The 22,762-nt window shown below is 43.1% G+C and overlaps 1 protein-coding gene across 2 annotated transcripts in view; it reads right to left on the bottom strand.

Moving 5' to 3' along the window:
- tenm1 (teneurin transmembrane protein 1) overlaps nt 1-22,762 on the bottom strand; it is a 191,096-nt gene that overhangs the window by 11,686 nt on the left and 156,648 nt on the right. The window contains exons 23-29 of one of the 2 annotated variants that reach the window (XM_040015589.1): nt 13,940-14,187; nt 10,967-11,050; nt 10,285-10,479; nt 5,305-5,392; nt 3,541-3,737; nt 2,254-2,567; nt 1,422-1,594 (exon numbers count right to left, since the gene is read on the bottom strand). In XM_040015589.1, the coding sequence (XP_039871523.1) occupies nt 1,422-1,594; nt 2,254-2,567; nt 3,541-3,737; nt 5,305-5,392; nt 10,285-10,479; nt 10,967-11,050; nt 13,940-14,187 (1,299 nt within the window). The remainder of the gene's footprint in view (nt 1-1,421; nt 1,595-2,253; nt 2,568-3,540; nt 3,738-5,304; nt 5,393-10,284; nt 10,480-10,966; nt 11,051-13,939; nt 14,188-22,762) is intronic. The other variant, XM_040015590.1, reaches the window with a different exon arrangement.

The following is a 22,762-nucleotide window of genomic DNA, read 5'->3' on the forward strand; positions in this document are numbered from 1 at the left end:
AAGAAAAAAAATCAGCCTTGAGAGGAAATCTGTGAGAAGCGGGCTGCATGAATGCGATGTCTGGCTCTTTGTGTGTGCGTTTTATTTGAATTAATTGCTTAAATCACTGTGCTGAGTGTTTTTTTTAAAGCTCTCTGCAACATTAGCATTGTACTGCATCAGCTATTACATCTTTAGAAAGGAGAAACGCAGGAGACAGATAATGAGAGAGTGAGAGAGAGGGGGGGCAATGAAAGGAGAAAGAGAGGACAGAGAGAGAAAGAAGGAGAGGAAGGTGGGGTATAGCAGCTTTTCACACATTGCAAAGCATTCTCAGAAACTGCTCTTTCATTTCTGCCCTGCTCAGAGTTAGGCTTCCACACACTTTCACACATGCCAAGATGGCTTTGTCTCATGTTTAAAACACAATTAATACAAAAATTTAGAAAAAGAGGGGTGAAAATAACCATAAAACTATATTTTAACCATAAAACTTAACGTGGCTAATAAACCGGATAGTAACTTCTATTCCCTCCGCCGCTGTAAAAAAACCTATTCTGTACATATGGTTATTGTTGCCTCAGAGGCAGGCGAGGACACGGTGAAATTGTGGGCGGCGGAGAAAGAGGTGGTGCTCGAAAAATAGTGGGTCATTTCAACTTTTTTCCCTGGCAGCTCTGTCACACTGTAGCGTGGCGTACATGCATGTGTTTGTGTGCGCGTGTGTGACTGAGCGCGTGCGAGTTGGCGCAGATTTTCCCTCCCTGCAGTCCTGTCAGTGTGACAACTGCAAGAAAGCAATTAAAGGGATGACATGAGAAGAAACTGCTCCCATGAGTGGCTTCTTCACTCCACTCTCATTTTCTCCTCTTCTCATCTCTGCCCTCTTTTCCATTTTTTTTCTGCTTTGCCCCAGCAGTTGTTAAGGCATTTCACGAGTCAGTCAAATGTAGCATGTTTTGTGTAAATAAACAGCATTTTTTCTCCCCCCCGCTGCCCATTCGTCCGGTTATGTAAAGAGGTCGCATCAGATCTGTATGTGAAACTATTTATGGAAGCGGATAAATGCTTACTTAAAGCTGTGAATCTCCAGCGATGAAGAATGAGAGAAATGCAGGTCAGAGTTTCTGACTTAAACCAGAATAACAGCCACGTTTGCCGGCATAAATGTTTCAACATCGCTGTAACCTTACACCCTGCCCTCTACAGAGTATGTGGTGTATGGTTTAGTGCCTCTTCACATGACTCATAAATAGCCTTGTGGCTAGTTGCTGGTTATAGAAGCTGAGGGTAGATGCACGGTTCGGAAGCTGTAATATTTTCTCTGTAACCAGTAAATACATAAAACCAATACACCTGTGGCTGCGATGCATAAACAGTCTGAATAATGAGCTGTGAGAAATTTAAAAGGCAAAAGCGCAGAACTCATTGTGATGCTGCACCTTGTCTGAACATGTAAATGGTGTCGCTGGCAGACAAGTTTGTGCTGGTGACAAAGTTCTCACGGTTGGACGCTTCAACCTCCACCCGAGACCAGCGCTCCAGGTTGCCATGGAAACCGCTCACCTCCGCCGTCGGTAAGGTGATGTTGGTCACTCGACCCTCGCTGTTGTACCTTGGAGAATAAACACAAAGGCAATAAGCAAACAAATACACACAGACGCGCGCACACACACGCACAAACACGCACAAACACGCGCAGAAATCCATCGCTCGCAGGCAAATGAACACAACCAAGCACGCAAAAAGCACGCAGGCACACATATGCATGCTCCCGTGCGCTAGCATGAGCTCGCAGTGAGTGTCAACTATGATTTATATGTGTAATTATCCAGCTGTGGAATCTGAGACAGAGACTGACTAGGCAGTGGTGAATAATTCAGACAGATGTGTTTTTCTGCCTGTACTATATGTGCAATACTAAACACGCATGTGTTCAAAGAGTTGCAGCAGACGTCCTTCAGCTAATCAGTCACTTTAAGCAAAGACTAAAAAGAAGAAAGAAAAAAAAACAGTCACACCGCCCAATCCCACCCCAGGCCTTCTCCAGCTTTGTTGATGCAGAAGTGACCACCAGATGGCACTCATATTTCATACCCCTAACGTAAACCTTGTCATATGAATACACATTCATGCAATGCAGTGTTAGCTCAAACATTCAGAGTCAAGCAACAAAGCGAGAACAGGAAGGAAGGAGAAGAGAGAAAGAGCGGGGACAGACAGAAAGAAGATCGCAATAAGCAGATAAGCTTTATAAATAAACCACAAACTCACTCATACACAGTGGTCCAACTGTTCTCATCACTTTTGGTTGCTAGGAGACCTGTGTTGCCATGGTAAGTGATGTGGGCGATGTCGTGGCCTTGGGCGGACACCTTCCTCAGCGTGCCACTGTTGCTAAGGGACAGCCAGTACACCTGTCCGCCAGGTAGAGCCAGCCAGAGAGGCACTCCGTGAGCATCCCTCCTCACCTGGAGGCTGCGGCCGTCGCGGCTCATCACACCCGACAACTGGCCGTCTGTGCCGTAAGAAAAGTTGTACAGGTAGTGACCTGTGATCAGGTGTTTGGTGTACAGGTGGGAACCATTCTATCAGAGGGAGAGAGAGACACTGTTGAGGATTCAGCTTCTGCAAATGACAAAACCTGTAAATTTAGAAACTATTAGGTACTCTGTACTCTCAGACTAGTGATTTGCTAATTTTGTTGCATCAATAAAACAAAATGATTCCAAAAACAATGAAGTATATATAAACAGAAAGGTACACACACATTAACCATAACTACTGTAAATTATGGGGCTTATTTCTTTAAATTATATATTTAAAGATGAAGAAACATGTTCATTTTAGAGCTTAGAATATGTAATGAATAACTGTTGTCTGTATGAAATTTTAAAATCATTTTTTGAAATAAGAGTTTCATTTTCTCAGGCAGAATGAACCGTTTTGTTTATTAAATGATCAGAAATAACAGGAAAGGCCAGATTTCTGCAACATAAGGCAATAGGCTCACTATCTTGTGTGCATCTATCATGCTTACTGTCGTGCTTAGTCACCCACAAAAGCCCACTCTGAGCCAGTAAACACCCTGATTGGATTAGGCTAACCTAGCTGACATTATTTGATCATTCAATCATTCAAAGCTATTAGAACAAGACTTGGAAGTGAGGAATATTATTTTTGTGAAATGCAATCCAAAATCATCCCAAGTTATTAAAGTTTAGCCAGTTACCGCATTTATTCTTTATTTTTCTCTAAATGGGTCATATTAGAAAGCTAATGCTAGCTTTGTTAGCTGGTTCAGTTAGCTACCTTCCTAACAGGCCCAACTAGCAGTTACTGTGTGTCAATTATTAATAACTAATTATCTCAGACTAATTTGTGTGTACAAATGAGCTTGCGTGGCTTAATCCGTTTTAATTTAGCAATGTGCAAATCCAAGTAAACACTTGAGTTAGTCAGTCTGTTAAATTTGCTAATAAATTATGAATTAAAAAGACAATTCGCTGGTATCCAAATATTTTACATGCAAATATACACATTAGGCATTGTGATAAGAACCTGGCTAAAGAGATAGAGCTCCTGGTCCAGAGGTGAGCTGATTTCCACCAGTCCGGCTGGGCTGGGCTGGGGCTGGTTGGGGCTTACAGCTCTGATCCGGATATTGCCCAGATCAGCAATATACAGGGTGCCATTGGGAGCCACTGCCAGAGAGGATGGGGCTTTGAGACGAGCGTCACGGGCGTAGCCTCCGTCTCCTGATAGGAAAAACGGGAACTCGTCATTTCGGTAAGGACAGGAAAAGCTCTTTATCAACAAAATAGCATAATTCAAAGCAGCATCAGTTCTAACCACACTGAGAAATACAATTCGTTCTCCAGCGAAAGCGAGAAGTCACAACCAGTCCACACGCAGGTTGGCAAAATACGAGAATCCCATGGTGCCGCTTAAACGGTTATCAGTTTGGCTCAGGACGTGGACCTATTGGGATATGGTAACTTCCCAGTGGAGTGGATATGACCACCTTGATAGTGACCTCGGTCTTATCAGACGGTGGTAGTAGGCGACTGAATGCATCCAGATGTCTTTGGTTGCACAGCAGGATAACAGCTGGGTGAAGCCCTTTAGATGTTGTCAGCAGTAGGCCTGGGGCCTCTGATGGGTCTGTGCAGACAGCAGGGTGGCAGTTTATCTCGCGACAGCATGCGCATTATGTGTGTATGCTTTTGTGGGCGACCGCGCGCGGGCTCGCATCCGTTAGTATCGGCGGGTGTGCGCTCGCATACGTGTCCGCGTTCAAAGACACTGTGTGAGTGTTTACGGCGAAGGGATGGAAACGGAAAGCCTCTGAAGAGAGTAATCATCTGTTAACAGCGAGACATGATTGAAAATATGCAAAGTACAACTCAAGGAATAGGGATGGTTACAGCCCATTGGCTTGTGGCATGGGAGAGACACTTCCCTCCATTTTGAATAGAAAAGAGACTGATTTTTATGAGCAGAATTAAATGATAAAATCACATCCGCTGACACTTACAATGAAAGCACGGCCTAACTGTCAAAGGAACATCTGCTTATTTGTTGGGTCCTTTTCCTCTTCCTTTTATTGCATTTCAGGTGCCCAACCATGATACAGCAACCAGTTAAAACATTCGGCGTGTGGAAGTGAGCATTTTCTTTCACCAGCTGTAATTTGAATGGATTTGAAAGGTTTCTCCTGAGCTGGTTGCTACTGAATTTAGCTGGAGGTCTCCACAAAGAAGAAGCCTTCCTATGAATACAAATATAAATACATCGACCCACACACACACACAAGCATCCACTTTCTGTTTAGCCAACACACAAACGCTCACAGTCAAGTCGTTCTCTTAATTCTCCAGCCTGATGTTATAGGCGGTCTTTTCTGTCCTGGGTATTGTCATCATTTATATAAAAGTCATTGTCATATTTTTTATTGTTTTTCAAGGAGAGTCGAAGCGGCTCTTCCTAGACACTAAGATTCCAGCTGACTTTAATAAGTCGGGGAGGGAAAGTGCTAATCAAATTATTGTCCAGCAGGGACGCACAGGGCAGCCAGATTTACCCACTCAATATCAAGATATACAGACTAAATCAAATCCTCCGAGCTTCACAATGCTCCAGTTTTTGTTTCCTCTAAAAATACTTATGAAGCAGGCCGAGTATGATGCCAAGAGAAATAATTCTCAAATGCTTTTGCATGTTTTGTAGCGCTCTAATCCTATTAAGCATAATCTAATACGTTCACATTACTTAATCCTGCACTCCTCACATAACAAGTGTGCGTATGTGTGCCTGGTGACCCACCAGAGAAGCAGTCGCAGTTGGGGTCTATCTTACAATCGCAGTCCGTGGGGGCTCCGGAGATAATCGATATCTCGCCGTTGGTTGACACCTGTGGAGTTTTCAAAAAGCGACATGTCACAACGTGCTGCAGGAGGCCACTGTTAAACAGAAGGTAATGTTCCACAACAGCCTTTGTAATGTCTCGTCTCTCTGGCAAATAAGATAATGATGGCATTTCATATAAAAACCTGCGCTGAGTTACAATATCGCTTTGCGTGTATCCGCTGTTCCTTTAGCCAAAAACATCACCGATGATATCTTTGGTGCCTCTCCGTGAAGTTTAGACAAACAAAGGCATTATGCATCTTCGATGTATGACACTATTCCCTTGCTGACTGATTGACAGATCTTTGGAACATTAAGTCTCGCTCTCCAAACAAATTAAGCTGATTGTCCTGATGGGGAGGCGAGCTGCAAATGGAGGTGAAAACTGTTGCAACAACAGCTTGATTTTGATTAATCTTGGGAGGCCGATGCTGCTTAACTAGCCCGAGAGGACCGTGCATTGTTGGAAGATAATTGTCAAAGATGATATGTTTGATGAAGACTTGCTTTTATCAACTTTATGATTCCACGGGGAAAGTTTATCTGAGGTGTTTATTATAAAGCCGTTCCCTCGTTTGTTTGCATTGCCAAACCCAGAAAACCCCATGTTTCCAGTGTCTGGGAAAAAAAACAAGTAAATAAGCACAATTCCCACAAAACTACTTTCCAAAATCTCCATTCATCCATCATCTGAGAGTAGAGAAAACCTTACTCCTAATTTTAGGTTTAGAAGCAGAATTTCATCACCTTGACCTATAAAATACTTGAATCTAAGGTTTTACGGATCAGGACATAATAAAAGCAGGTAGATACAACCACAATAACAACACAATATATTATGTCAGTGTTAATTTAAGCCAAATTTAGAAGCAGTGAGTGAGGAAACAGTACACGTCTACGCACAGCTTCAATAAGAATTGGAGGGTAAGTAGCAGCCATGTGCTGCTAATCAAATTCACTTTGTTCATTTATCATCAGCAAGTGTGAGCACCTCTATGAAAGCAGAAGCTTTGGCAGTTTGCTGGTCTGGAGGAAGAACAACCTGTTGCTTCCCATCAATCAGATAGAAAGAGTCAAAGGGAAAACATTCAAGACAGCTGCTAATCTTCACAAGAGTGGAAGTCCCAGCAAATTCACCCTAAGGTCAGTCTATGCATTGCTCAGAGAAACCATAAAAACACCCAAAATCTACATCTTAGAGTCCACAGACCTAAATCAGCAAGCTAAATGTTAAAGTTCATGACAGCACAATTAGAAATAGACTGAAAAAGTATGGAAGGATGTCAGGGGAGACCCTCTTCTCTCTAAAAATAAGATGGCAGCATGATTCATATTTGAAAAGCTGCATCTGAACGAACCGCAAGACAAAACAATGTCCTTTGGACAATAAAGAACAAAGTGGAGCTGTTTGTCCACGATGCACAGTGCAAATTTAGCAAAAACCAAACTCAACATATAAGCACAAACACCTCATATCAACCGTCAAGCACGGTGGTGGAGGGGTGATGATTTGAGCTCGTCTTGCACCTTGCAATCGTTGAGCCCAAAGTAGAGTGCCAACGTATTCTAGAAGCCATCTGTCTGACACCTAAAGCCTGGCAGTAATTGGGTAAAGCATCAGAACGATGATCAAAAGCACAACAGAAACACTGACAAAGAAAAGAACCAAAGCGTTGCCTTGGCCCAGGTCAAAGTCTACACCTCAAACTGACTGAAATGCTGTGGCAGGCTCTTAAGAGAGCTGTGCACAAACGAACCACAAACCTCAATGAACTGAAGCGACGCTGTAAAGACGCGAGAGCCAAAATTCCTCCACAACGAAGCGAGAGACTGATAAGGTCATCGAGAAAACAGTTAATTCCATTTATTACTGCCACAGGCAGTTTTACAGGGTACTGAATCACGGGGTGTGTTTAGGTTTTTCACACACTGCTTCTGCATTTTGACTTTCGGTAAACAAACAGTGACATGGTGAAACAGATCATGTGCTGTTCTTCATCTCAGCCTTCTCAGAACAAGATTATGTTTTATGTCGTTCTTATTATGTTCTGATATGTAAGGTGTAATTCGTTTCGCCATGCAAACTGTTCTAATAACACAGGGAAAAAACAGCTTGTTTCCTCTTCACAGTACAACAAATGCTTCATCTTTAAACATATGCCCAATAAACAGAAAATAAAAAGTTGTTGCAAATTGCCCTTAATTTAAAGCAGATAAAGACGGGCACAACGGAGCAAATGTGGCATGTAATGAGTTTGATTGTAATGCTCCAGTGTGATATAACGAATAACACAGCAACTTATGCAAGATAAAAATTTTAAAAAGCACATATTGGTTATGCATGTGTGGTCCTTGATGTCCTGGCCAAATGTTCTGAGTCTATGATGGGAAGACGTGCCTGGACCATGAGCGCAGACCGCAGGCGGTGCCAAGTCATCGCCTAAATACTTAGTATGAAGGCCAAGGCACGTTCACATTTAATAGAGCTTATTACACTAAAAAAAGACTTGCTGGCTAAACAGTACAAGCTGGTGCGAACCATTGAAAGTGAAACCGAGCACTTAATTCACGCATCATTTTTAAAATCAGTTTAAAACATCATGTCAGGTGTATCTGTGTGCATTTCTCCTGTATCACATTGTATTTGCCTGGCTGTTCTTTGTTTCTTAATGCACTGATTGATTGCACATCACAAACTGCTGAGATAATCCCAACTCGTCATCACACACATCTAAACAAATCATCATTAATTTTACTTTACGGCTCGTTGTTACAAAGCGGTGTCATTCACTGTCAGTCTGGCACCTGTTGTTGAATAAGTGTGGAACCTTAACAAACATGGATGGATCCATTCCTGTCTGAGTCCAACTGAGACACTTGATAAATAGGAGCCTAAAAATGCCAAACATAAAATAGGTGTGACAAACGCAGTGAAAAAAAAAAGGTCTTTTCATTGCCCTTTGCAACATGGCTGGTCGGTACCCAATAAAAAGGCATTTGAGGTATTATATGTTCCTGTCTGCCTCCACATGGACCCAGCGTGTTGCTGCACACCACAAAGGTGCTATTGATTGAATCCAGCAGGCACTACCTTTGTGCTGTTGGTTCCAAAATGCTGCAGTGCTGTGACAACATGCTGCTACCTAATGGAGCAAATGGACAGAAAAAAAGTAATATACTATATATACTTATTTTTTCTCTAAAACTGAAACCGTACTTCTTGATTATTTTTTGAATGCCTCTGATTTTGAGCATCTACGTCCTAGACACAGACTCGACGCACTACCTTGCTGCGTAGCATCTGTTAGGCAAACAACCTGTTCACAGTGGGACTCATGATGCAACAAGTGCGAAGGTAAATTAGTGTCATAAGGCCAGATGGATTGCCAGTGTCAGCTCTAGCTGAGCTGTTTCTTTTTTCCTGTTGTTATTTTCATCAGAGACGTGGAAAACGTTCATGCGAAGAGACAAGAGGCGTGCATTGCAATGTCAGGGTAATATGGAGGAATATACACTGCTCAAAAACATGAGATATCAATGGGGAAAAAGCCTGGATATGGACTGGTTAATGTGTTAGGAATGAAAAGATGTCACGTCCTTTGATGGAAATGAAAATGCTCAACCTACAGAGGGGCTGAATTCAAAGACACGTGAAAATCAAAGTGAAAAATTGATGCTGCAGGCTAGTCCATTTTGCTTACATTTCAAATGGTTCTAGTTTGTAGCTTGTATGACCCCACGTGCTTGTATGCATGCCTGACAACATCAGGGCACCTAATGAAACGATGGATGGTGTCCTGGGGGATCTCGTCTCATATCTGGGCCAGGGCATCACCGAGCTCCTCGACAGTCTGAGGTGCAGTGTCAGATGGACTAAAACATAATATCCCAGAGGTGCTCTACTCGATTTAGGTCAGGCGAGCAAGGGGGTCATTCAATGGTATCAATTCCTTCAGCCTCCAGTAACTGCCTGAATACTCTTGCCACATGAGGCCATTGTTGTGCACCAGGAGGATTGCAAGACTCACTGCACCAGTGCAGGGTCTGATAGTAGGTCCTAGGATTTCATTCTGACACCTAGTGGCAGTGAGGATGCCAATGCCTAGCCTGTAGAGGTCTGTAGAGACTCTTACATGTCTGTCAGGGTGAAGCTGTTCTCATCTGTGAAAAGCACAGACCACCAGTGGTGGACCAGCCAATCCTGGTACTCAATGGCAAATGCCAGTCAGGGTCCAAGGTGCTGGACTGTGAGCACAGGGCTCACTAAAGGACCAAGTCTGTTTCTGATGTTTTGGTCAGAGACATTCACACCAGTGGCCTTCTGGAGGTCATTTTTCATCCTGTTCCTCTTTGCACAAAGGAGCAGATTCGGGTCTTGCTGACATGTTGAGGACCTTCTACAGCCCTGACCAGCTCTCCTGAAATCTCCTCTATGGTCTTGATGCTATGCTGGGAGCCACAGCAAACCTATTGATGTGTCATCCTGGAGGAATATGAGCAGCGACACTGACACTAGCCAAATATAAATGTAGTGAAAAAAAGCCAGAAAAGATGAGAAGGGAATAAATGTCAGTGGCCTCCACCTCTAAAAGTATTTCTGATTTGGAGGTTGTCTCATTGTTGCTCCTCTAGTGCACCTGTTGTTAATTTCATCAACACTAAAGCAGCTGAAACTGATTAACAACCCCCTCGGCTACTTAACTGACCAGATCAATGTCCCAGAAGTTTAATCATCTTGATGCTCTACTCTGATTACAAAGTGTTCCTTTCATTTTTTGAGCAGTATATTAACACTCTGGATAAGTATGGTCTTTTGCAACTTCAGTATAAATTTGCAACATGAGAACTGCGATAAATGCATCATTAACAGGTGCCCTCAAAAGTCTTTTTAGTGACCTGCTGGATGCGGTTGATTCGCCTCTCATCAGTCTCAGCAATGTACAGCGTGCCCAGGTGGGACAGGGCGATGGCCTTAGCTGCCTCCAGGGTGGCGCGCACAGCCGCCCGGCTCACCAAGTGATGGTCAATACCTGGAACCTGGCAGTGGATGGGACGTCCTGCTACAATCCGCACCTGCAGACTTTCTGACACCTAAGGAAATACACCACAACGTATTATCTGTTATAAAAGAGAGAGGCACAATACAGACACTTACATCAATTCAACAGAGTCAGCCACTCTGTTGAATTGCTTTGGTTGTGATCCGGTGTATCAAACATCGCCTGCCTCATCTCCTGACTCATTACTTTTGAACATGCTCAAACAGGCAATTCATTAATTTCGGAGAAAAAAGCTGAGTGACATTTTCTTAAAAACAACTCCTGCAGAGACCTGTGATAGCATGTTATTTTTTTTTAACAAGGTGCTTCTTTTGCTTTCTTTTATGTTAGCAGCCTCACTCACTCTAAATTCACCTAAAGTGACAGCACTGCAATTTGTGAAAAATATTTTATTACCCTCTCTTCCACTGCTACATATAGTCCCAATGTCTCATAAGAAAGCAGATGAATGAATGAGAAGCAGGCGTATATTTCCCTCTCTTGCAAGCCTCTGCTTTGTTTCGTGCGTATTTCTCTACCTGCAGGACGATGTTGTTGTCGAGGATGTACAGGGAGTTGTCCAGTGGGTTAATGGCCAGGTCTGTTGGCCACTCCAGCCGCACCTGAGGAATGACAAACACTTATTGTATATTTCTGTGAAGAAAAAAAAAGCGAGAACAAAAGAGCAAAGAAGTCCTTGGTGGCAGCTGCCCACAAGAGTCAGTTACAGGTGATACAAATAACATCTCCTTAATAACATAGTATTAGGCCTCCTGACCCTCCCTGCTCATGCAAAGGTCAGTAGCGGGCAGGGAGCCTTCCCTGTGTTTATTCAAGACTCACACTGGCTCGCTTCGGCACTGTTCCAAATGTCATCCAATAACCGTGATCGCTGCCTGCTCAAATAGCACACCCTGTCCGCTAACACTGTGGGGGTCAAAGGCAGGCAAACCTACACCAGCGCACAGCCACCCACATGACTGTCCATCTCACTCGCAGGCGCCCGCGACCGCTGCAGAGACGACGCGGTGCGTCTGAAGGATGAGGTGATTGATGACTCCGAGGACGGATTGGTAAATAAATGGATCATGTTAAATTGCCACTGACATGTCCAATTATAGGCCCTGTCAAATGAGAGACTAGAAGGTTGACTCTGAAATTCCATTTTTAAAGATAGAGAGATTCATCAAGCAGGACTCACGGTGTCCCATGCATCAAATCCCTGCTGCACACGATATTGAACTTTGCTGTGACGGCAGGCGATTGCTTCGAGAAGCTGACCTGCACACAGAGCTGAAATCCAAATTTATTTTTAAAGTTCTTTGTGTTTTTCATTTGTATATATTAAGAGAGCTTCAGCTTGCATTTCCACATCTCTTAAACAGAAAGCCAATATTATTACCAGAGATTTGAGCAATGCAGTATCTCTGCTTATAAGCACCAATGGTAGGAGATGGATTTAGTGTGTTGCTATGATACACTGCTCACCATACGTACTGATGAGAGACGAGTACTGCAGGAAAAAAAGTCTTATCAACAAAAGGTAAAAGGTACAAAATTTATTTATTTATTTACTTAATTAATTTTAGAGTATCCAGTTGCTAAAAACATTGGGAGATGTTGTAAAGTGTAACATTGTTTATAACATATCAGTGAAGTAGATACAGCAATAGGGACATGCTTCCCACTGTGCTGCATCACCTCTCTTTGTTTGGAGATCAGTTGCTGCAGTTTTGAAAGCAAAGTGTTTACCTGTTCTTGCTGAATATAGGATTTCACATGCTGAACAGTCTGTGGCCTTAGAATACTCCACATATTTCCACTTGGGTGTTGGATTTGACACTGCAGGCACTCTAGTCTAGCACATGGATTTCTTTAATGCACTTTTGTTGTAATGTCATTACTATGACAGCATACATTGCTTCAAAACCTGCTGCCCCTATGTTATGTGCACTTGTCTGTACAATGATAATCATTGGAGGAACCCTCGCTTCTTTAGAAGTTCAGATTCTGTTTGGTCACATCAGTGGATGTCGAATCATGGAGGCAGCAGCAAAAACTGTTCCTGAGCTGTGAATTCTTCTCCCAAATCACATTTGTGTTTTTTAGCGTACTGCCTGGAAACCCAAAGATCACGGCCACTCAGTTTTTGATTTTGTCCCATTTCTATTTCTCCCGATTCTCTGAAAATATTTGAGATAAACATTTTCAACGCCTCCCCTTCTTTTTCAATTATTTATTGAATTATGTTATTTTGAAACTATTGAACTACACAGAACTGCACTGAAAAATGTCTTTTGTGCTTGTGGCTGAAATACAAAAAAAGCCTCATATTCAGATGTTGTCCTGTGTGCAGAGAAAGCCTGTTTACGCCTTTTTTTTTTCCAGAAAAGAGAGGCTTTGAGGCTTTCTCTTATTTGGCCTGACATTACTGTGAGCAGCGTGACAGTGTGAGGCAGAGCCTGAAAGCAGGTGTCACAGGGCTAAAGCGGGAGACACCCTTAAGGATGTCAAAACTGCACTTTGGAGTACTTGACTATACCTGAAACCAGCTGGAGAGATAACATTGTTAGGCCTTATTTGACACCATCAAGGAGTTCAGCAGTTCTTTTTGGTTTAAAACACACAGTGACGTAGCTCTGTGTACTCATCCCCTTCCCGTTTTTTGTAATCAACACAATAAAACCCATTCATTACAGACAGCTAACATTAGCGTGCCTCACTAATGTTAGCTGTCTGTAATGAATTTTTTGAGCTGTGTAGGTGAGTGGCAGATGACTCTGCAGTGCTGGAGTAGCATTAACATAAAGGACAAGGAAGAGCAATCATTTCCAGTATTAATAATCTGTATCCTTGCAGATTTAGTGAGCTAAACTATCAAACAGAAGTTCAGAAGTGATAGCCTAGCTTGGTAGCTTGTACTTTCAGGAGAAAGCTAAGTTGAATGTAGACAAACTGCTACAACAGCCAAGAGATGATGAGCAAAGATGACACATTGAGGTCACACATTGTTTTTTTGTTTTGTTTTTTAATTCAACGAAGAATGAATTTGACATGATCTGAACAATGACTAACAAACAACGAGAAGAGCCAGGAGGCAGCACGGGCCCCTTTAACGACACATAATATCCCCTCTGGGAATTCACCTGGCTTGAACATTGATATTCACACACACATACACAGGCGCTCACATCCCTATGTGTGGGCAGAGATCCCTCTATAGAGCCAGTAGCTCATCTATAATTCATCCTTTGCTCTAATAGGCCTGATATAAGTTAGCAGTGTGATCTGAAGGCTGCCAGATCAAACCTATGCAGTCTTTGGTCTCTCCTTCACACACACAAGCACACATACCTTGAAGAAATGATAAAGGTTCTCAGTAGAAGAAGCTTTGCAGTGTACACCGCTGTTTAATAAGCAGGCTTATTTTTCTACAGATTATTAAAACAACAGCATTCACAGCAAATCTGCTTTCCGCTGGTCATCGAAACTCTGCCGCATTATTAACTCACCTGGCCGATGTCCATGCGTGAATCGCAGCTTAGCGGCTGCGTCGACATCAGTCCGTTTGAACCAATCACAGTGGAGAGCAAACCCCTCTCATTAATCTTCTGAATGGTGGTGCCATCAACGAAGTAGACAACTCCTCTTTTATCCACAGCAATACCTAGGCGGGTGAGAGAGAGACAGAATGAGCTTTTGGAGATGACAGAGAGAAGCGAGCGGGGGGTGAGAGAATGAAAAGGGAAAACGAGAAAACCTAAAGGAGAGAAAGGAAGAGGGGAGATGAGTAAGGGGAGAGAAGTAGAGTGGAGAGAGGAGAGGGCTTGGGAGAGGCATCCAACTCAGTTAGACATTCAGCTCAGCAAGTGGCTGTCTTATCAAAGGCACTGCACCACAGAAATGTAATTATATTTCCATTCCAGAGCCCACTAAAGGGATTAGAACAATGCAACTGGAGGAAGAAGTTATTTGTCACATTAGATGTGAGCAGGGTGCCGCAGTGAACTTTTGACATTTGATGCTTCTGCAAATGTGCTTTATAAATGAGCATCCACACTTCAAACACACGTGCGCATGCCCGCATGTGCATACATGCGCACTTGTATTTGCAGAGTGCTCTGGGACGCAAGCTTTGCCAGCGCCGTTTGCTATTAACAGCATATACTTGAACTCTCCATGCAGTGGAGTTCTGCAGCAGAGAAAGGAAAAGAGGTAAGTCCAGGTATTAAAGGTCAGGGCAGCCTATGAATCATCTGTTATGGATGAGGAGTAACCTTCATCCCCGCCTCATCTTCATACCGAGAATAGGCCTTTGATTCAATAATACTCCACTACTCAGCCCTCACCTCTTACTACACCAATCTCACTCGATTGCTTTCACTTAGCATCTGTGACAATAAGCCATTTTTTTAGCATTTCTACCTGCCATCTCCAGCGCATGTGTGCCATTTACGAATGATTTTTATTTTTTATTCTGCATCATTAAGTCACAACATGTTTATGCGCTGTGTATATAATTTCATCTCACACTGGCCTCCAAGGACTTCATGGAGACAAAACCTACTTATTGCATTTCCAATCAATGACAGAACTAAACGGTTTAAATATAGTAGACTATAAAACAGTAGAAAGCATTAAATAGCACGACAACATAGAGTCTTATAAGCAGATTCTGTTCCTTAATTTTGTCTTTAACATTTCATCTCTTTAACCACATAAGGGTATAGAAAAAATGGAGTCATTGGTTGAATCCAAGTTCATAGTTGACTCAGCTCTCTTTTTTCCCCCCATAAGGGGACTGACTTTTTAGCAGATAAATGTTATGTGTAAACCTCCTAGTTGCTAACTTTGTCCTTTATTGCTGTCTCACTTTGAATATTACCACTACTATATTTCCATGAAGTACACTATGTAACTGCTGTGTAATTTTACTAGGTAAAAGAACGAGTAATTGCTAGCAGCGTGCTGTAATTTCGACACTGTTGTGACCAATCTAACACGGCAAATTCTGCACTTAATGGAACTGACCGTGCTGCAAAACTTTATCCTCTGACAACATATTTATTATGAAATAGTGAAGATGACATTTTAACATAAATAAATACCAAATAACGGCACAACACATGAAATGACCCAGACACACTAGAGTAAAAACAGGACTGTTTTTGTGTTCGGCAACCGACTGCGAGTGTGCAACACCCTCAACCTCTGGGCGACACTTTTGAACGCATGACCTGGTTGCAGCCTGACTCAGGATGTCAATTTCTAAATGTCTGTGATGCATCTCCTTGGAATAGGGGAACTGACTCAGGTAATCGCCAACTGGTTGTATTCTGATTATATTCCCATATGAAAGCTAGCTATGCCATTTTGTAGTTAAATCTCTGCAGCAACTATGTCACTATTTGTGGATACGTTTCTGATTTTCTGTTTGATGTTCTGGCTGGACTCTGAAAGTAAGTAGTTCATGTGAATTTCTGTGTATGCAGATGACATTTTTGCAATAGTGTTTTCACAGTTAATCAGCATATTATCACAAACAGTCATGACCAACATGTCCCCATTCATTTGCAAACTAATAGGAGACTGATGGCAGACCGATTCTGCCTGATTGTTGTTTTATCAGCGTGTTGATGCATCAGAGTTGGTTTGAAGACAGCCACTGACTGTGAATGGTCACAAGCCTGGTCCCTGTCCTTAAAGGGAAAAACAAAGTTCACAACAATTCTGTTTGTGCTGAGGTCTCCACCCACTGTTTTACCTGCTATGACTGTAGCGCGACATCAATGCCACAAAAAATGCTGCTGTAAGCTAATTAGCTAGCACTGGCATCACATATTCTTCACCTGATGACTGATAATTGGACCTTCTAGCCAAGATGGTGACCCCTGAATATGAAGGTAAAGCAGCATGTTGTACATAACGACTTCTCAGAGCTCTATCCATTGCCTGTTCAAGCCAGAAATGATGAGTGTAGTTTTGTGAACCAAAACATTAAAAAGTTGCAAAGTCATAAGATAAACAAAATATGCTAAAACACACTGTGGAGCTGAGGGGAAGACTGGAGCAGTAATAGTTATGTGTGGCTTCCTTACTAAAAGTGACCCCTTTGACAGGAACACAGAGTCACTGAATCATTTCTTTCATATCTAAAGAATATTGATTAGTTCAGCTTTAAAATGTCAGAACACAGTGGAAATTTCCTGGAACAGAAGATAATTGTTTCAAGTTGTTTTTTTGTTGTTGTTTTGTTTTTAAGATTTAATGGGCTCACTGAGACATTCAGCTTATCGTGATTAAATTAGGCAGTGGAGTAAAATCATCAGTATGCAGTACAACTACTCCCCCATCATTCAGTCATATTTTCTAGTTCTGTCAGTCTTTCTCCTTCCAAACTCTGTCACGCTGGATTATTTCAAGATGTGCCTCTGTTCGCTCTGAGAGCCCAGGATAAAAATCATTACTGCCCTTTCCCCGGGTAGCTCTGTCTCATCCTCCTTGACATACAATAGCTTTCTTTACACATGCTTTGTGTTCAACGCGCGCACGCGCACGTAGACGCGCACTAAAAAAAGTGATGCACTGCCACCGCAACTAGATTCACAAATGTCCTCAGACCGAGCAACCCTGGACCGACCCTGGTGAGTCATAAATCGCGCAGGTGGAGTGGTGGTGGAAAAGGGAGGTGGGCAAAGGGGGAGGGCCAGGGTCAGTGTGTTTCCTCCAGGGGCCAGAAGGTGAACTGCAGAGCTCTCCCTCCTGGCCCCTTCATCATTTCTCTGACACAGACAGATTACAGCACCCACACAGCCTCAGCCCTCCTCGGCAACACCTTTCCACTCCTCGTCTTGCATTTCCCCAGCTCTCCATCCTCCCTAACCTGATCTTCCTCCACTCTTTCCCCCCTCCTCTCTTTGCTTTTTTCTTGTCCTTTGCTTTCTGTTTGCTGTCGCGCTCTCTGTGTCTTGCCCTGTATCTCGCAGGTGTTAATCAAATCACTGACCTCTGGCGCTTGGATAATGTTTAGGCTCTGTTTTTTTTTTTTCATCTTCTCTCTATTCAGCCCATTTTTTATTCTTCCATCTCTTCCTCTTGGCCTTGCCATTCTTCCTCCTGTCACCTGCTATTATGCAAGAGGGACGTCTCAACCCACAGTGCAGTCTGAGCCCACTTAGGCCTGAAATTTGGCACTTTCTCCCTGCTGTAACACCATCCTCGTATTCCTCCTACTTTCCTTTCACTTTCCCATCCATTCCTCCTCCTAGCACTTTCTCGCTAAACCTGTCCCTGATCTTAGAGCTCATAAATCCTGCACAAGGACATGACGAGTCAGCCAGGACTCTCTCTCAATACTGATTTCTGTTCTCTCCCTCTGTCCCCTGGATATTATTCTTTCTTTGCCCGCCTTGGTCTCACAGACTTCCAGCCTAAATTCCCACTTTCCGCTAGTTTTTTTCCTGTATTATGACATCCTTATTACGCATACTCGGGATCGGCATATCACATATTTATACAAACAGGTTCTAAATAGATGCCAAACTACCATTAACAGTAAACAAAGTCTTATTCATTCACACACAAGTACGAAAATAAAGAAATATTGCTGTTATTGCTCGACATTGGTGACAGGATTTACTCCAGTTTATGTGTTATTTAAAAGCATTTTGCCGTATTTATTGAAAAGGTGGTAGATTAGTCCACATTCTCCTTGTCAGGGACTGGATTTCCTGCTGTCTTTTATAAAGCTGTGTGCTGCTTTAAGGGAATTTACAGCCCCGCCGTATAGCCAATGGATACTCAGAAGACATCAAAAGATTTACTGTTTCTCCCTGGGTGAACCTGGCACTCTGATACTCATGTTTAGAAGCTGGCAGACACACCGGTGGAGAAGTAATTGAGATAAATCTCAACTCCATGGGGAAACGGACATTTGGCTAAAGTTGGGACAGGATTTTATCATCAAAGAAAAGTGAATTAGACTGAGTTGCGGTGACCTTGGAAAAAACAGAGGGAAGAGGGAGCGGAGGGAAGGGGAGGATGATACAGTGACGCTATTCACATGCAGCTCAGATTTAAGACGAAAATGCAGCCAAAGAGGGGGGAAAAAGACAGACAGTGCCAAAAGAGGTGGGAAAGAGAAGAAGGGTGGTAATAAGACAGAGGTCGTGATGAGGAATTGCTCCAATTAACCATTACAGTCCAATCACTCTCAATCAAAGAATCTCTTTGTTCTGTGTCCTTGTCAAAAGAATATCAGTTCTAACGGCCCCCTGTGGCAATGCAGTACAATCCAATCTGATTAATGCCTTGAAGAGAGGGGTCTTAGAGAACATCAGTGTTGATTACAGCTATTTGAAGAGAGGATGCCACCAGGAGTTCTCTGAGCAAAGAGCGAGGGAGAGGTGAGGAAAGGTGTAAGGTGAGAAAGAAGATAATGTGTAATACGGTCATTAGAACACAAGTTGTGGATTATATATCTTATTTAGTAGCACTAGGAGACAACACTACAGGCTTACAGTAACATCAGGATGTGGTGTGTGTGTGTTTGTGTAAGTATGTGGTGCACAGTGACTGCTAAGACCTGAGCACTTGAGAGCACAGGAAGTCAGCCTTATGGTGCTATTCAAGTTTTCCTTAACAGTACTTTCACCTTTCAAACATTGACAGCAAAGCTGCCAAAAGAGGTGCTGCTATAGACGAAAGAGAGAAGAAAAGTAAAATCGCACACACATCAGTGTCTGTCAGTCTGGTAAAGTAGCACGTACATGTACAGAAGAAACACAATGTAAAGGGATGTGGTAAACAGGAGAAGAAAGCATAATTTGCACAGTTTCGTTTATATATGAAAACTCTGACGCACCCACACAATCACAGCACAACACATGGGGGAGAGGAACACACACACACACACACACACACGCGCACACACCCACACAGGGTGCCAGCAGCCCGAGGTGTAAGCCATTCAATCTGCCCTCCCGTATCCCCCAGGCCCAGTGAGTGTTAATGACATGGACTGACATATTATTACAACATCTACAGTAAATGATGCGAGCTGGAGCTGATTATGGCCCGTGGCATTTCTGTACAAAGTAACTGTATGTGACTGACAACTGAATGCAGAGCGATAGACAGTTTCACCTGCACGACTGGCCCAAGCGAGGCACACTGGCCATAAATAAAGTCAACCACATTAGCTGGGGAAAGCCTGCAGGGTTCACTAACTGCTGCAGTCCAATTGTGAGTGAAGCTGAATAACAGACTGTCTCAGAGTCTTTAGCTTGCTGTGTGGTTTGCACCTCACCTTCACCATTTCTCCTTGAAAACACACGACGCTGCCGGTACGTAAAAGTGTGAATGTGTGCACATGTTCGCGGCAGCTTGTGGGTGTGTGAGTGTTTGTGTGCGCGCAATGCATGCAATGAAGAAGCTAGGCGGAAAAGATAAGGCTTGGCAGTTAATCACATTGTGCATATGCAAATATAGAGCGGGTAAATCAGAGCGTCTGCAGATACACACACGCACGCACAACTTTCATCAAGACACTTGGGTCGCTCATGTGCACTAAAGGAGGGAAAATAAACCGCCTCATTCAATTTCAGAATTGTGAAACGCCTCTGTGCACTCTGTGGTATATGTGTGAGTCCAAATGTGTTCATTTCACACAATGTTTGATTGCACACCTGTGCAAAGAAGAAAAAGTCGTGCTGTACACATTTTGCTAGTGCTGCAATCAGTCCCCGATCCTGCACCTACTGCAGCAAACGGCTCTATAATCTATGACATGCTCACCTCCTAACTGCTGTGCTATAGTTGCTCCTATTTCCCCAATCAAACACGTTCTATCGATCAATACCAAATAGCAGAGGCGTGTATTTCTTGTGGATCTTTGGTAAGCAGAAATAATTCATGCTTCTTGTAATTAATTATTCATTGAAGCCCCACAGAACAGACAGTGGCTTAGTAATTAAGTCTGAATCAGACACTGTGGCTCATCTAATTACCAACCACTATAAGTTTGTTAACATATTAACCCGCATTAATTAATTATTGATAGCGTTCTCCTTTATTTTGAGCTGGTATAGTTCCCAACTACACATGTATGGCGAGGCGAGGAATTCTCGCACGCAGAGAACTGAAAGGAGATTTTGAATTAGTTGCATGCTAATATTCATGCAAATAAACATTTTTTCCCTTTTCTTTTTCAGAAAAATATGCGATTCGGTGGTAATTGCCTTGTTTGATAGCAAAAGAGAGATCCAAAGCAATCACAGAAGCGGCAGACAAACTCAATTATAAAAAGCAATTGAAATGCTTTGGACTAGAAAGCTCTGAGGCTGAGGGGTTTGGGATCTGTGCGAGTGTCTTGCAGATTATGTCGCACTGTTTAGAACATCAAACAAAACACAAGAAGGTCTATCAATAGGCGCTCTTTTACCAAACACGCCATCGTGGCAATATTGCATGATGCCATGAAAATGGCAACAACAAAAAAGAAAAAACAGCAACAAAAAACAGGAAGTGGGATCAGATGGGAGGAACAAATGTTCTGACATCTGAAAAAAAGGAAACGGAAGAGCGGCAGAAAACTACTATAGAGTGCAAATCTATGCAGCTTCCACCCAAACAAAGTATCCCACGTACAAAGACATCCCAGTGTCCTAGCCAGAGGCAGCACCAGTGTAGTCTCTATCACAGCCATCTAAGATTTTGCCTCATCGTTTTCCCAAACAACTGTGTGAGCACATCCTCGGGTTGAGATGTGACAAATGGACTCTTGGAGAGCTGCAGGTGATAATAGTGCCCAGGTGTGAACAATTACTGGCTCTGTTTTTCCACCCCTTTAACAGCTGCTGACCCCCACTCTCACACAGGGAGATTCAGCTAAACTGCTATGTGCAAGTACGTCCGCTACCATCGCTCCGCTTTTTCATCTTTCTGCCCAGTACGTCTAAAGAACTGACTGGCTGACTGGATGGAGTTTACTATCTCTCCCCTCTCATCAGAACTCCCTCCACCCCCGTGACCGAGACAAATGCGTGCATCTGTGTGTATCGCCCGTATTTTGGGCTTTCACCTCAAGTAAATGCAATTTATTCCTCCGCGGTAGCAAAGCTCCACTCCTCCTGTCAGTGTGCCAAGCTCCCAGTGGAGGTTGACAGGCCAGCTGCCAGCAGTGGCCATCCCGACCAGTTAAAGGGACACGCGTGTCACATTTCCCATGATCACACTGACGTTGTCAGCCTGACATACCTTTAACGAGGCTTCCATAACTAACTGCCTGTCCCTTCAGAATCGGAAACACAGACGGTCCGGCGACCAGCGGCCTGTCAATCAAAAACGAGCATATACAAGTTTGCTGACTGGCACACATGTTGCACCTTTGGCGCAAAGGCTCAGCCCTTGGCCTTAAGCCTGCATGTCTTATTGACTCTGCGCTTCATTACACACACAGTGAGCTTCAGTAATCTCTCTGAAGCTACTCTACACACTCCGACTACAAACAAGGTAGCTGTCAGTCTCTATAGCGTACCACCTATTTATTGCTTGAATAGGAGGCATTGTAAAGGCAGAGCCTTGTTGTTAGTATATAATCGTACTTTCTTTTGTCCTGTGTATACCTTGACAGCAGACAATTTCTTCTCAGAATATCAGTTTTCCGCTGACCCTGACCTTATCAGGACGTAGCACGAATAATTTTTGAAAGCAGTCCCTGTTCTTCCAAGTAATCCCAGATTCATCTATCTGATTCAGCTAAAAAATAAAGTTCAACTGACCATCCCTCTACTACCATTAGATGAATTCCATCTCATGTTTTAATACTCTTAGATCTGAGTCTGAGGACTACCAGGTCTCTGAAACCCTGAGTCAATGGGTCAGCAAAAAAGTTTGCTAGAAATGTTAAAGGTGTAATGTGTCACTGTCGGGGACCATTTATGGCAATAAATAAAATATATTGTGTGGAATGCTCTATTCTATGTGTTAGTCAACAACTAAATCCAACCGATTTTACACCAAACTGCCAAAAGTATTCACCCACCCATCCAAATCCCATATAAACCCATATAAAATCCAGCACCTAGTCATGCAGAGCGCTTCTACAAACATTTGTGAACGAACGGGTCGCTCTCAGGAGCTGAGTGAATTCCAGGATGGTACCGTGATAGGATGCCACCTGTGCACCTATGCTCCCAACTTTGTGGGAACAGTTTGGGGATGGCCCCTTCCTGTTCCAACATGACTGCTCATTAGTGCACAAAGCAAGATCAATACAAACATAGATGAGTGAGTTTGGTGTAGAAGAACTTGACTGGCCTGCACAGAGTCCTGAC

Source organism: Simochromis diagramma, unplaced genomic scaffold, assembly GCF_900408965.1.
Source record: "Simochromis diagramma unplaced genomic scaffold, fSimDia1.1 OVJJ01000685.1, whole genome shotgun sequence".
Classification (NCBI taxonomy): Eukaryota; Metazoa; Chordata; class Actinopteri; order Cichliformes; family Cichlidae; genus Simochromis; species Simochromis diagramma.